This window comes from Acartia tonsa, chromosome 1 (genome assembly GCF_053477335.1).
Source record: "Acartia tonsa isolate MP-2025a chromosome 1, ASM5347733v1, whole genome shotgun sequence".
Lineage (NCBI taxonomy): Eukaryota > Metazoa > Arthropoda > Copepoda > Calanoida > Acartiidae > Acartia > Acartia tonsa.
Genome location: NC_137260.1, coordinates 18,292,376 through 18,308,787, shown reverse-complemented (window position 1 = coordinate 18,308,787; position 16,412 = coordinate 18,292,376). Strand labels below are relative to the sequence as shown.

Genomic DNA, 16,412 nt, shown 5'->3' with positions numbered 1-16,412 from the left:
TTCTAGATATTGGAGCCATGATAAAGCCTTTGTGTTTCTGGCCCCATTTTTCATGCACAATGCACTTTTAAAATCTGATTTTTCTTTAATTCTATTATTTTCAGATATGTCAGTGTTGTAAGAGGACTGAACAGTTTTGCAGTAGTCAATTATCTGCTCATCTAAATCCTCAGGGTAATTTTCTTTGCTTTCTATTTTACTGATGTTTGTCTGTTCGTCTATTTCCTCTTTTTGCCCCAAACTATTTTCTAAATCGACTTTGCCTATTGTTTGATTTAAATGTTCCTCTATAGGTTTATTTCTATTATATTCGAAATTTTCAAAAATTTTCCTAGTTGAATTAACGGAAATTTTATTGGTAGATAATTTTTCAATATTTTGACTTATTTTTTGATCCGTCGCGTAATTAGGGGATTTATCCAATTTTGTGTTAGACACATTTTCTTTTATATTGGTAATTATTGGCGGATTAATTTTATCTATTGGATTATTAACAACAGAGTTTTCTATTATTTTTAAATCATTGTCTATAGACGAACAGTTTAATGTTGAAGTATTAGATGTTTGACTTTCCATTAATATATTTTCTATTAGCTTATTAGTATTATTACTATTTACACTATTTTGGGTATTATTATTGACACTATTTTGGGTAGTCGAACATTCTAGTACTTCAACATTCTTAATTTTTATATTTTCATTTTGATAATCAATATCCGAATTTTTCAGGTTTATCTGAATGGACAAAGAGATGTTGATTTTGGGACCAGTTTGATTTAATGGTGAGGTTTTCTCTAGAATAGGGGTGCCGGGTATGTCCCAAGAATCCGTAACTTGTGGTATTTTTACCTGTAATTGTATGTTTTTGCTTTCTTGAGAAATACTCGGCTGCCCTACTAGTTTTTTTCCATTGTTGGCGGGAATTTGCACGCCGACAATGGATGGAATAGTCTTGATACACCATAATTTAAGCAGCGTGGGCATTGGTCTTTGGAGGGATTGACATTAGGGAAAGTGAAACATTCCCCACTACCATGGGTGTCAGAATTACACAATAAACAAACTATACTGTTAGTTTTTTCTTTATTCTTTTTATACCACCATTCCATATTTGCTTTTTTAACTGCTTCATCTGGATGTTTTAAACAGTATCTAGAATAGTGAGGCTTTTGGCAATGCTCACAAGTTTTTTCCTTTTCTACTTGGTTTACATTTGCATTTTTTTGTCTGTCTAATTTTCTTTTTCTCTCAATGGCTGAGTTATAAAAGCTTCTGTTATTGCTAAACCAGCTTAAGATTGTCTCTTTAGTAATGTAAGGAACATTAGTGGATGTCAAAAATGCAGATTGCAATAATGGTGGTACCAAATAGGTACATATTTTCTCCCTAAGTTTAGCCATTTGATTTTCATGACTATTGCCTGTTTTTTGCAACATGGCTGCCAAATATATTATTATTCTATTTGGTTTGTCTTGGTCTTCTAAAGTGAATCTGTAAGTGTAGAATTGTTTTTCATAGTCTGACGGGTGGAGTAATTCTGCACCTATGGTAGTTAGGATCGATTTTACAAAATCCTGTGCACTGAGGGTATTTGGGTCTATTTCTAAAATATCTAATTTTTTTCTTGATTCTTCATTAAAATAGTGAATGAGAATATTGTTGTAGGAACTATGAGTAAAGGGGATCTCATATTCCTCCAAATATTTAAAAGTGCTAAAAAAAGTGTAATTGTTAGTTTTTTCTCCATATTGGGGTGGGATTTTACCCAATATTTTGACTTGTCTGTGAATACGTTCGTGTTGACAACTGCCCCACACTAAATTATTTGGTATGAGATTAATTATTTTTGCTGTATTTAGATCAGTGGTAGATGTGTTTGCCTGTAACAGCTTCTGGAGGACGTGTATTTGTGATAGGGAGAACATATTTCCAAGTAAGTTATTGTCTTGAGATGTCTCTCTATGTCTATTATCTCTATTTGTCCTTGGAGTTCTTCTATCTGACTCTGTGTCTGAAGAGCTAGAACTAGAGCTAGGACCACTACTGTTACTACGTCTATTCATTCTCCTTGGCATAGAGAAATTCTGTCTGTCTTTATGCCTGTCTTCTTTGTCACTATTGTCTCTTTTATTTTGTCTTTCTTTACTTGACTTAGTTTTGTCTTTATCGTGTTTATAACGATTTTCATGTCTATCATGATGTTGTTCATGGCGTCTTTGGTCCTCATTGCCATGTGGGTTAAGTGGATCATACATTCTGTCAGGCCTTTTTTTAGAATGTTTTTTACTTTTTTGTCTGTCAAAATCCTCACTATAATAGCTAGATTCTGACTCATAACCCGAAAAATCTGAAGTTGGTTTAACTACTTTTTTATTTTGGGGTTTATTTCCATTATTTTCTTGTTTTATTACTTGAATATTTGGCTCATGTTCATGTATGGGAGGAATGTCTTGTAAATGTATTTGAGGCCTATTTAATATGCGATTTTGTCGCCTATTGCCTAAGACAAGCATTGCTGTTGCTGAGTGAATCTCAGGCCTAACATGAACACTAGGTATTTCCTCCAGTCTTAGATAATGATTTACTGCATTATTTAATCCAGGTTCATATTCTGGATTATAAGGTGGAGGATTTAATATTTCATCTTCTAATTGATCAATAATAATATCATCCATTTTAGGTTATTGCTGTACTACACATGGAATGAGGCCTAAATCAAAGATAAATGGAGCACCATTGTACGTGGCCTATGCATTGCTGTACTACACATGGAATGAGGCCTAAATCAAAGATAAATGGAGCACCATTGTGCGTGGCCTATGCATTGGCAATGATGATGGTGACACATGGAATGATTGTTTGTCAATGAAGAGCTGTGCTTTTATGGATGCTTTACTGGTAAGACTTATTTAGTGGCCTTGAAGCCCTCTCCCACCTTAAAGGAAAAAGTTAAATCTTACCTGGGTTTATCCGGTAACGGAACCAATTTTATGGGTCGCCTCCGGGTTCCAGGGACAAATGCAATCCTTTATCACAGGACTACAATCTCTCACCAATGTCTCCTTTCCAGATCAGCGACGCATTAATCCCTGTTTTGGCAAATATATTTAACCTTAGAATGGTGGTATTACTTTACACCGATCCTAAACCCAAATATACTTAAGGGATAGTCTTTTGCTTATAAGCCCTATTCCGAAAATGGTATTAAAACATTACTGATAAGTCTATACTGCTATTTAGTCTAAGAATTTTTTATTCCTAGGTAACTAACTTTGTCAACACTTTTGGACTGGAAGTATCTATTGTGGTTACTAGAGCCATGCGAACATGACTACAATATTCCGTTCTACTGCCTGTATCCCCGTGAGGCGTGAAGTTCTTTGTTAGGTACCTTTGTCAGGTAAGAAAATCACTAGGCCAGCTCCGAACCGATCTTCCAGAGTATTAGCAAAGTTAAACTACCTTTAAGACGTGAACTTATTCAGAGTTCTAATCCGAAAATGTTAAATTGTCCGAATAGATAACAATCTCCAACTTTTCTGGACTTCAGAAGCTTGAGGGAGGATCCGGTTTGTTAGTATCGGCCGTCAGATAATGAGCTATCATCAACCGTAGTGGCTCTGCCACCACCGTACTTTCCCTTTGTTATTCCTATTTAGCCCCGTAGTGACTTGTAATTTAATGGTGCCGTTCACCACACTATAGGAGTTCTCTTCAGAACAAAAACTTGGAGACAACTATCCGTTCGGATTCCTAAGCTTTTAGGCCCTAAGAAGGCCTTATCCTTAAATTTATCTCAATTGACCAACATCAAATGATATTCTACAATTTATTTAACAAAGTATTATGAATTTATCTAACAAAACTTTTTATTTTTTAGGTGTGTTTTAAATGAAAAATCCTAAGTTGAGCCGCCAGGACCCTCAAGAAAATTCCAAAGCAAGAGAAGGGAGTCTTCCCTTAATTTTTAGAATTTTTTAAAGAGTATGTGTAATATAGTAATTCCGTATCACGACTGACTGTTTCTCTTTTCCAGGTTTACTTTTATAGGCCCGAAAGCCTTAGGAAAAAGAGAGACAAAAAGGATGACTTTTATTTTTGTGTTGATTTTTATGTTTTATAGAAATTGGCGACCTGATTATTAAGATTTTGCATTTAAAGGTGTGTGCATATCTCAACTAAATTACAATAATCATTTCATAAATTAGTAAGATCACATTTTATTTTATTTTACATCAAGAATACATTAAACTATTGGTTTCAAATTAGTTTTTCTAATAATGTTTTTTCAATGTCATCTTTAATTTTACAAATTTTCATTCTTTTAATTTAGTTTGTTTATCACGAAACCTCTAATTTTATGATTCTTGTGTTGTTTTACTAATGTTAATTTATACTGACAATTTTTGCTAATAATTTTTTAGCTGTACTATGACCATTCTATTAAAAGGGTTATTGTCTCTCACTTTACCTTTTAGGGTCTTCGTTTTATAGATCTTATTTCCCCATTTTAATAAATAGGTCTTTATACATGCTTTTTTACTTAAATATTATATTAAATTGTTTTAAATTTGTCTAATTTTGATAATATTTTATAGTCTTTTATTTTCATTAGAATAAATACATAATTTAAAGTATGGGTCGGATTTTTCCCCAGTAAAGCTACTCTACAAGTTATTCATAGAATCGGTTTAGGGGAAAAGGACGAACCACAGCTTTCCGCGGATATAGAATGTACAATTATATGATCAAACCCATTTTTTTAGCCCCGAGGTGCCGAAGGCACGGGCTAAAAAAACTGGTTTTAATCTTATGATTGTACATTTTTATATTCGTAGAAAGCTGGATATAATACGATGCTAGACATAGTTTTTTCGTATAGATGAGAACCGGTTCCTATCCACCGGATACGAATGAATACGAGAAAAAGAAATTAAAATTACTTTTGGCTTTTATATCGTGTTATATTGGGAATATGGTAGACCCACAAGTAAGGGTACCGCAGGTATAGGCCTCGCAGGGTTAGGACCTCCCGAAAGGATCATTTCTAAAAATAATCGGGTGGGGTAGGGGTGGTTCTGTACTCGCTAAGCAATTTGATGGAAAGCACCAAAGAGCTTCCACGCATTGTACACAGGTGGGCAAAGGTTTTGAAATAAATTGAAAAAATAAGGGAGTTGGGGGTACTTTGTCGTTTGTTTATTACTTCAAGTGAGATTCGGTAAGGAGGATACCATTTAGGTAGACCCGCAGGGGTTATACATAGGAAATTGATGCACCCTTCCCTTGTTTTAAAATAAACGGGGGGGTCTTCAGTACTCAATCGGTATTTTTTATTCACTATATTTGAGAAACATCTTAAAATCTAAAATCTTGTCCTAGTGATCACAGTAAGTTATGTAAGTATACTATAAATATATTTGTATGTATGGAATGACCAAAATGCCGTATCTGTGTACTTTAATCAAGTTTATGCCATATTTTCAATAGGATAAAAAAATTAAAGTGGTGTGCACAGTGTTTTGCGAGGAGGTGTATTTCTTGAGGATGTGGAAAAGGGAAAGGGATGCCTACCAAACTTACATTTTAAGGGGGATGTTGACACTCCCATCTGCACCCATAAGCCTTTGCAATAAAATTTGCTTTCCTTCATTAAAGAAAACGAAAAGAAATTTTTAAGTTATTTCAATTCAAATAAACATCAATCTAAATAGTTCGGTATTCCTAACTCCAAATAATTGTACCTACATGCATCCTTGATAGATATGTCCTCAAATCTACAACATTATAGATTAGCCTTTCATTGTAGATACTAAAATACATATATCTTATGTAAATTACTAATTTTGTCATTTAGTTTATTAATTATTGATATAATCATTTTTAATGTTCTTCTAAAAATCATTTAGTAGCTGAGACATTAATTAACCTTTCTGATCTTATTCTTTAATGGCTTTAAATGACTTGGGTTGCATTTTTTTTGACATAGTAATTTATGTCCATTTCATCTTTTAAACAGAGCTTCTGGTATAGGAAATTGGAAGATAAATTGATTATTCCCAAAATCTTACAACATTTATCTAATCATTATAATAAAGTAACAGGATCTGTGTGTGTATACCGAAGGATATGGCTAACCACTGAACCGATATGGTTCTCCTTTATAGGGTGGGTTTAACTTTTTCCTGTTAAAACTAAAATTTAAAAGGGGAGGGTCGACATTCCCCCCCCCCCCTTTCGAGGAAGGACCCTTAGAGGCCTCTTGGGGCGTAGCCGTTAGACAAATATGGCACAAATTTCGTGAGGGTGAAGTTTGATTTATTTTTTTATTTACCAATCCATTTATTCCTGCATTTTTTCAAGAGAATGAAATCATGTTCTAATTTTCGAAAAAAACATGTTACTTGCAATCTAAATGGTCATACAATGAGTCAACTGAAACATTTTTTGCCATCAGTAGCGCTGCAATAAGAATCTAATAACATATTAGATTTCAAAATATTATTTGTTAGCTGAAAGAAAAAGAAAAGAAAAAAAACACAGAAAAAAAAGAAAGAGAATGAAAGAGAAAGATTCAACTTGATAAAAGAGAGATAGAGAGGGAAAAGTAATAGAAGAGATTCTCAAAATGTAATTCCTTGCACCGCCCAGAGACAAGAATTCATATTTTTTCCGTAACCATGTTTGGCTCGTCATATCCCGAATAACATAATAATCCCATTCACTCTTATTAAGTAGCTTTGCTACAAAAAACATCACTTTTTTGTTGTTTTTTATTAAAGCATTAAATTTGAAATTTTTCAGAAAAGTGACAAACACTGCAGTTTAGATGATATTTCATTCATCCTGAAGATTTACAATTTTACTTTTTTGATTTGTTCAGACTGTACAAAAAACTCTTTGCTACCAGTCATCTTTATTGAGTCAAAATGTATTGTTTTTCTGTCATTTTTAATAAAATATAAAAAAAATACTCTTTTTTTTAATGGACAAAATATTTTTTTCTTTAAATTATCAATCCCTCCTTTGCTTTTATGATTTATTTATTTCTTTATTAATAGGAGAAATGCATTTATCCATGAACACTCACAGTACCTAGTTGTACATTATTAATAGATAGTAAGAACTCTCAGACAATAGGTTGATATAAATGGGTTTGATAGTCTTTAGGTGATGATTTAAAAGACCAATTGTTGTTTTCTTGATTAGATGACATTAATTCATAAAGTTTAAGTCACTTTGACAGTCACAGTGTAACTAACTATCTCTTAAAATCATATAATTCTTTAAATATACTAGATGTACAAATATTGGAGATTAATGTAAATAACCTGTTGGAACATAATTTTACCGTCATCATCTGCTTTGAACATTTTATACTTTTAAGAGTACACTCTGCTGTTTGTTATTTGAAATATTATTGTGCATATTGTAAAAATTATCTGTAGTTTATTTCGGCTTTATGGCATAAAATTATCTTAAATATCTTATTTTGTCTGTTATAAATCGTTTCAATAGTTTTAGACTTTTTTCTCATAGAAGCTTTGTTTAAATAATGCGATTTTAAAAAATAGTTTATTGACTAGGTATACACAAGCGATAGTTTTTTTTTTACCATTTGCTCGTAAGGGCGGGATTCTCCTTCGATTTAAGTGATCATCCAGAGCACCATCCGCGTGTAATGGGATGCGATACTCTAACACCCAAGGATATAACAACCCTTTGATTGCAGGACCTTTTTCTAAAGACCATACTGTGCATGGTAATGAGTTGCGCTGGTTTATGGGCCAAGGCATTCCACCTACTCTTTGGTAGGAACCATTTTTAACGTCTTTAATTATGACGCGGTGTCGGCCTTAGATTTGAACCTCCCAGGCCACAAACGGAAGCGCTATGTGTTGAGCCACGATCGTGGGTTGCGGTAAGGGGGTTACAACCCTCACCTCTTTAAAATCAAAATGGGGTGGGGGGGGTTGCATGGATTGCCTCTGCACTTTTTCGTTAAAACGAAATAAGAATAAGCTAATGTAGTGGACTTTCCCTTAGTATATAGCGCCACAAGTTGATAGGAACTTGCATTTCTTCCGTGTGCCATATCAGAGTTAAGTCATAAGTGCCTCAGTGTTAATGATATTTTATTGCACATCATGAACAGGGGTAGAATGATTTGTCGAACTACTTCATAAGTTGAAATAATAGAAGCACTAAATAAGTATTCTTAATTTTTAAAAGCGAAGCTTTTCTATAATTAGGGTCGGTCCGTCCGTCCGTCCGAGATAGTTAGCTTTTATTCGTTAATTTAGGCATGTTAGAATTGTCCTATCGATTTCAAATTTTGCATGGTGATTCCTGTAGTAGTTATGTACGACTTAGAAAGCGTAGCAACTCTATAATCGTTACCAGAATGTCCGTACGTCCATTTTAAACATGTTGATTTTTTTACTTTTTTAATAACAAATTTTTATGTGATAAAATCATCCGATCGATCTGATTTTTTGATTACTAATTCCTATTACAATAAGGTACAATATTATGAGCGAAGCATCTCTATAATAAAGTATTAAAAATGTCAGTTTGTCCTTTAACAGAAATCTGTACTTAAGAAGTTTTGCAACAAATTTATAATTTTGTCAAACCTTATATTTTCATATTTTGTATATTCAGTTCTGACACTCAACAAAAGTTAATGTTCGTCTGTCATATCGTTTTAGAGCTTCGCTTTTATGGACGTTTTCATCCTTGTTAATATATTTTTTCTAACTATCTAGAATTTAAGCCTGAAACTTATAACGTTCTAAGATGTTTATAGGTCCAGAGAAAGATTATAACGCTATTTGGGATGGATATGTCCACCATTAGAAGAGAAATCTAAGCCTCTAGGAGCGTAGCCGCTAGTATTAAATAAAAACTGCAAGAAAATTAAAAACAAAATATAATACAATTAGTAACGCAGCTTTTTAACAGTTTAACAGTTTGTCCAGTCCTATTTCTATTATTCTAAATTATTTCTAAAATGCATTCATATGATTTGAAAAGTACAAAAAAGTAAAACTTCCAAGTTCCCATACAATTATTTTACTATATTTTAGTACACAGAGTTATATATTATTAAAAAGAATTTAAATTTTCCAATAAAAAAGCTTTGACTCAAAGTACCTTGTTAGCAAAGAACCCCGCGCCCCTTTTTTAACTAATAGGGTAGTGTTTTTTTCTTTTCCCTTAATCCTGCATCCAATATAACCTAACTTATGACAAAAAACAAAAGCTACACTATTCAAAAAAAATATCTTGTGTATTTTATAATTGATAAATGATGATCATATAAATGCTTAAGGCAAAATTATTTTATCATAAATATTTTTTTGCTTAAAGCAGTTTGTCTTCCGCTAAAACTATGCAATGAAAAAATCAAGGCATTATTTCAATAAAATCTAAATGTATAACCTTTATGAAAACAAAGCGGATTCCACCAAATTGCCTGGCGTAGCTTATACCCTAGGTTAGGTTATATTAGGTACATGGTAGGCACCGCATTTATAGGCCCCGCGAGGTTAGAGCAACCCGCAGGGTTTAAGCATGAAGAAAAAAAAATACCCTTCCTTATTTTCAATTTCAAAAAAAAATAGTAGCTGCGCGTCCAAAGTGCACTGGCCATGGATTCTCCTTAACAAAATTTTGGCCAACGTCAATAAAATTAAATTGAGCCAATATTTTATACAAATAGTGGCTTCTTTGGTAGAATCACCTATTTTGTCAGTTGAATATCTATTAAATTATTAAAGTTTTATGATAAATTAAATTTTTATTGGTTCCTTCAGTAATTCGATAAACCAAACATTTCAGCTCATATTTATATTTAAATACAAAAGAGGTAATTTTGTGTATAATCATTTGGGATGTAATTAGATTTATCGGCCATTTATCCCTTTAGATCCCTGTTTCTTTTGATGCAAACAATAAGGACGAAACGGGGAATGGTTTTAAGTGCTACACTGGGGATATAAGTAATTTGCTTTTGTTAAGGTACATACATTTGCCAGAAAGGTGTAAGCAGTCCCTATAAAATTCGTGTCTAAACACACAGCCCCCCCCCCCCCCCCTCTTAAAAAGTGTATTTACTACTCTGATGTGCATCTGTTTTAGGCAGACAAACAAACGAACATTGTCTAACATTTATTTTGATAAAATAACAATAAATAATTCTGATTTGCTTTATAATGAATCATTTTTCTTTTAATTGGTATTTAATCACGGGCCTTTTTCAAACCCTAATTAATTATATTTAATAAAGAGCCCTATTTATAAACCAAAAATACGATACATATATTCCCAAGCATTTCTATTCAGACTGTTTAAATAAATTAACTAATAAATAAAGATACTAATAATATGGTAGTAAATTTATCATTTCAATTTTGTTATACAAATATAAACTGCATTGAATTTAAAATTTAGCTAATTAATTGTAGAATTTTATACATGAACAAAAATGTATTCAATGCTAATTATATACTCATTTCAAACACGGGGTTTGGCAGCCACAGCCGCGGCTAAAAAAGCTCTTTATAGTGCCTATAAAAGAAGTAGATAAATTCAAAAACTTTGGGCTATAGTATCCCGAATGACGTCATATTAGAATAGTCCATTATTCTAATACAGATGCTGCTAATCAAAGATCACTATGTTTATTTTCAGTTTAATGAATAACTTAGGCTTATCTTTACAAATTATGCTAACAAATTCTTTAAATAAAGTCTTCTATTTGAACCTTATTTGAAATATAACTTTAAAACAGACTTTTTCGTTATCATTCTCATTATATTTCAAAATTTAAAAGCATATCGTGTACGCCCCTCAAACCCAAACCTTTAAACTTATATCTTTAGGGTAAAATACTTCATCATTCTTACATATGTAATAAATATAAAAAGTCTAGATGAACAATCCTCAATTAAACCAATAGTAACACTGTGAAGGGACAATCTGACCTTATTATTAGCAATCATTGACCATCTAAGGTATTAAATCTAATACATGTATACATTACAAATATGCCTTAGATGTTACCTGTATGGTTGTGTGTATATCTTACACTCTACCAGCTCACTACTCTAGTGGGTCAGCTGTTACCTGTATGGTTGTGTGTATATCTTACACTCTACCAGCTCACTACTCTAGTGGGTCAGCTGTTACCTGTATGGTTGTGTGTATATCTTACACTCTACCAGCTCACTACTCTAGTGGGTCAGCTGTTACCTGCATGGTTGTGTGTATATCTTACACTCTACCAGCTCACTACTCTAGTGGGTCAGCTGTTACCTGTATGGTTGTGTGTATATCTTACACTCTACCAGCTCACTACTCTAGTGGGTCAGCTGTTACCTGCATGGTTGTGTGTATATCTTACACTCTACCAGCTCACTACTCTAGTGGGTCAGCTGTTACCTGTATGGTTGTGTGTATATTTTACACTTTACCAGCTCACTATTCTAGTAGGTCAGCTGTTACCTGTATGGTTGTGTGTATATCTTACACTCTACCAGCTCACTACTCTAGTGGATCAGCTGTTACCTGTATGGTTGTGTGTATATCTTACACTCTACCAGCTCACTACTCTAGTGGGTCAGCTGTTACCTGTATGTTTGTGTGTATATCTTACACTCTACCAGCTCAATACTCTAGTGGGTCAGCTGTTACCTGTATGGTTGTGTGTATATCTTACACTCTACCAGCTCACTACTTTAGTGGGTCAGCTGTTACCTGTATGGTTGTGTGTTTATCTTACACTCTACCAGCTCATTACTCTAGTGGGTCAGCTGTTACCTGTATGGTTGTGTGTATATCTTACACTCTACCAGCTCACTACTCTAGTGGGTCAGCTGTTACCTGTATGGTTGTGTGTATATCTTACACTCTACCAGCTCATTACTCTAGTGGGTCAGCTGTTACCTGTATGTTTGTGTGTATATCTTACACTCTACCAGCTCACTACTCTAGTGGGTCAGCTGTTACCTGTATGGTTGTGTGTATATCTTACACTCTACCAGCTCACTACTCTAGTGGGTCAGCTGTTACCTGTATGGTTGTGTGTATATCTTACACTCTACCAGCTCACTACTCTAGTGGGTCAGCTGTTACCTGTATGGTTATGTGCATATCTTACACTCTACCAGCTCAATACTCTAGTGGGTCAGCTGTTACCTGTATGGTTGTGTGTATATCTTACACTCTACCAGCTCACTATTATAGTGGGTCAGCTGTTACCTGTATGGTTGTGTGTATATCTTGCACTCTGCCAGCTCACTGCTGAATATCACCAGCCACGCTACTAGGATCAACTTTCTAAGTGAATACTTTCCCGCTAGGCGTCGCATGGCAGCATTATTATGAATATCATAATTTGATTGCTCCATAGCGTTTTTGTTTGTAACTATAACTATACAATAGATCACTAAATTAGCAGGGTATATTTATTTTTGGTAAATAAATTATATTAAGAAACCTATTACCAACGTATAATTATGATTTTTATCAATTTTTTAAACAAATCAATTAAATCAAACTTAATTTGAAAAATGCAAAATTGACAATGAGTTAAAAGTAAGTAGTGAACTATACCTAACAGTAAATAATTTAATAAAAAATGTGTTTTTTAGAATCGTTTAGATAATAATATGTTTCAAATATATATGATATTTGATAAGAAAAAAAAGTGTTCGACATAAAAAAAAGTAAAATACACCTTTAATAGAATTAAGCAAAAATGCAAAATGTGAAAAATGTACTTTACTATTACTACAGGGGAGTTAAATCTAACCCTAAATTATTTTGAATTAAAAAAAGATTAATAGATTTAATTTATTTACTCTTAATAAATATACCCTGTATCACTGTATGTATGATAATAACACAGTTACATAAATAAGCCGGATCTATATCTTCCTAACAGACAACCAACCATACGTATCCTTGGACTAGATTCAGTTTACTAACTGGTTGGTATTAGACACAGGGCGCTACGAGAGGTGTGTGTGTGTGTGTGAGGGAAGTCCCCAACAATTGCCATGCAATGAAGAAAATATATCTAATAATTTGATGGATAAACTATAATCATTTCTATATTCATAAATAGTTTATTTAATTAAATAAAATAGATAAAATGTAAGGGGTGAATTAATTTTAAAAAGACAAAATTTTGAGAGATATATGGCAAGACCTAGTACGTACAAACAACCAACTCTTTTATTGAAATGACCTTTACCATTTAAATTTTATGTAATATTAGGCATTATTTTGATCGTTGACGTCACTCATCTAATACAAATAGGAAGGTTAAATTTTTAAAATCTCTAAACAAAAAGCAGATGTAGCCTGGATTCGAACCCTTTACCTTCCTCCCAAACTGAACTATAGACTGCCTTACAAAAGAATAGATTATTAGATCCATTTTTTACTTAAGAGGCTTTGTGATATTTAGACCTACCCCACTCCCCTTGTTTTTTCTTCCTTGTTCTTGGTTGGCGTGTGCGTTTTGGTGTATGTGTAGGTGCGTGCGTAGAACGCGCGTTGTTGTCAGGTTGCGCTCACAGCTATGCTTGTGTGTGTGCGTATATATTAATGTTATATATACAAATCAGACGTCTTTCCTAATAAAAGGTTTTGATGCATGTGGACAAAACTGCGAAGTTTACTTTTTAAAAATCTGTAGCTATATGCTTGTAATTTAATTGAAAATTATAAACAGCTTCAAATATTAGTTTGAAAATTATATGGATTTTAAGTTCTTGCTTATAACTACGCTGAAACATAATATATTTTTATTATTTATGTAAGTATAAAAGTTAATTTATTATTGAAATGAACTGATGTGGTTTTTAGCAATATGATTACAAAATTATTAAAAGCAGGACTTTTCTATAATTAGGGTCGGTCCGTCCGTACGGCATGTTAGAATTATCATATCGATTTCAAACTTTGCATCGTGACTCCTGTAGTAGTTAGGTATGATTCAGAAAGTATAGCAACTCTATAATCGTAACCAGAATGCCCGTACGTTCATTTTAAACATGTTTATTTTTAACTTTTGTAACAACAAATTTTTATGTTATAAAATAATCCGATTGACCTGATTGTTTAAACACTGATTCCTAGGACAACAAAGTACAATGTTTTAGGCGAAGCATCTCTATAACCAAGTACCAAATATGTAAGTATTTCCTTTAACAATATCTTGTATTTCAGCAGTTTTCAACAAATTTACTCATAGTTTTGCTTCGACTGTTATACATTTATATTCTGATTATTCAGTTCTGACACTCTACAACTATTAATGTTTGTTTATCCTACCGTTTCAGAGCTTCGGTTTTATGGATGTTGTCATCCTTGTTATTAAACGATAATTCATAAACATACATATATTTTGTATAAAAACAAGGTTGGAAAATCGATATGTATATTGTTATATATAAGAATAGGAAACAATGATGAATGCCTTTTGATTTTAAATTTCATTTTTGATTACATTTAAAACTTTTTGTTATTTTGCAATCACACCTTTCATGGCCAATAAATCTTCTAAATTAAGTTGCATTTATCAAAATTTCATAATGCAAAAAGAACAAGGATCACATCTATCAAAAGAAGCGAGAGGAATATTTCTCCAAATGCGCACCAATTAGAATATAAATAAGACGCGGCCTAACTTTTCCACCAATCATTTCATTCTACATAAAAGGGTAATTTTGTTCATCATAATTTGGAGGTTCAAAATATAACATATATATCAAAGTTATCAAATGAATCTAAGAAGTGGATATTAAAACTTAAGAGTTTAGGTAACTCTAATTATAACAAATGTTTTTTTATCACATGATGTAAAATACTAGATTTATCATTACGTGGATACTGCACCAGATTATCATGTACTTTAATTAAGTAAAACTTGAAGCTGTCTAAGATAACTATCCCCCCCCCCAACCTACCCTCTTTACCCCATCCTTTCCACTTCTACTTAATGAACGAACTGACCAATAAGTGATGTCCATGTTAGGAACTTGATTTGACGACAATTTTTCCACTTTCATAATTTCCATGTAGATTCTATTTCCATTTGTATAATGTGTTTAAAAACAATAAAAGTGATCATTTTCTTATCTAATTGTATACAGTGTTTATTCATGTCTGAAAAAAAAATTCTTTCGCTAAAAAGATATAAGAAAGTGATTTAAACGGCTACATATTTCTGCCCTGTATAATATATACATATATAAATACGAAAACAAAAAATTCTTCATACTGAAAAAGACATCCAACTAATATTAATTTATTAAGAAACATAACAGCAATTTTAGTGTTATTTAACAAATTTAAATCTTCCGTAACTTTTTAGCAGTAAATGTTATCTATATTTTTTTTTGTTATAATCGCTTTTGTCTCTATCTATGCTCATGGGGGGGGGGGGTACACCCCCTGACCATTTGCAGGGAGAAATGGATTTACACTTAGGGTAAGAAAAATTGTCAGCCCTACCCCCCAGAACCCTTTGTAAGCCTTGATAATTGATCATGGTCAGGGTTGAGGGGTGGGGTTGTATATAGTCAGTCTCCCTATACATTCTTTATATAGGAGGAGAAGGGAGTGGGAGTGGAGTGCTAAGCAGACCTAAAATTATTGCTAGAATGAATGAACTCCACTGCTGTGAACAGTTAAAAAGTCACATGTACAAGGAAATCCTTATGCATTAAAGTACTGGAAGCATTGATATAACAAAAAATGTTTAAGATATGTACAAGTTAGGTGTTAAGAGCCTGGATTAAAGTGGGTAAAATTATAGAAAATATAGTATATTAATTTTTATAGATAATTAAGATATTTTTCTTTTTTTTTGGAACATTATGTGTTGCAAAGAAAACCATGTATCTCCCCTATTCTAATATGCCTTAATTAATTATTAGAAACGTACAGAGTACAGACACACACTAAATGAAATAAAAAATCTTTACTTTTATAAACACAGTGAACAATGCTTATGTACAGTACAATGTACTTACACATTTCTTAATTGTTTTACAAAATTAGTTCTAAGTAAACTGTCCTCGTGATAACTTCAGTTAGTGATATAGTGTTAAAAGGATTGTCTTCGATAAATATTTTTTTTGGAAATAAAAATCTAATCTTAACGTATGTTGAATCTAAATTATGGAAATTATTTCAACAACCTGATTGAAGCTGTAATTTTTTCACCTATTATTTTTCAGTTATTCCCTCCAAAAATTATATGCTCCTATAGTAGCTTATGTACTGCTAATTTGACCTCTCTCATCGCTAAACAGCGCTAAGCCTCACTGCTACATCGCTGTACAGCGATATAGATTGCTTGCAACGCATTCTGGACATGAGAGCGGTGCGAAGCT

At 32.7% G+C, this 16,412-nt stretch overlaps 2 protein-coding genes and 1 long non-coding RNA gene across 4 annotated transcripts in view; 2 read left to right on the top strand and 1 right to left on the bottom strand.

Annotated features, from left to right (window-relative positions):
- LOC145314227 (prolyl 4-hydroxylase subunit alpha-2-like) overlaps positions 1-13,017 on the bottom strand; it is a 42,830-nt gene extending 29,813 nt beyond the window's left edge. For both annotated transcript variants that reach the window (XM_080154058.1, XM_080154067.1), the window contains exons 1-2: positions 12,882-13,017; positions 12,265-12,451 (exon numbers count right to left, since the gene is read on the bottom strand). In XM_080154058.1, coding sequence (XP_080010184.1) covers positions 12,265-12,413 — 149 coding nt within the window. In that variant the 5' untranslated portion in view covers positions 12,414-12,451; positions 12,882-13,017. The remainder of the gene's footprint in view (positions 1-12,264; positions 12,452-12,881) is intronic.
- LOC145314481 (luciferin sulfotransferase-like) overlaps positions 1-16,412 on the top strand; it is a 301,018-nt gene that overhangs the window by 277,585 nt on the left and 7,021 nt on the right. The gene's annotated exons all lie outside the window — the stretch shown is intronic.
- LOC145314220 (uncharacterized) lies at positions 102-4,632 on the top strand. Its single transcript, XR_013877665.1, has 6 exons — positions 102-174; positions 730-782; positions 1,860-1,933; positions 2,681-2,898; positions 3,263-3,400; positions 3,881-4,632. It is a non-coding gene; the product is annotated as an uncharacterized LOC145314220 (long non-coding RNA).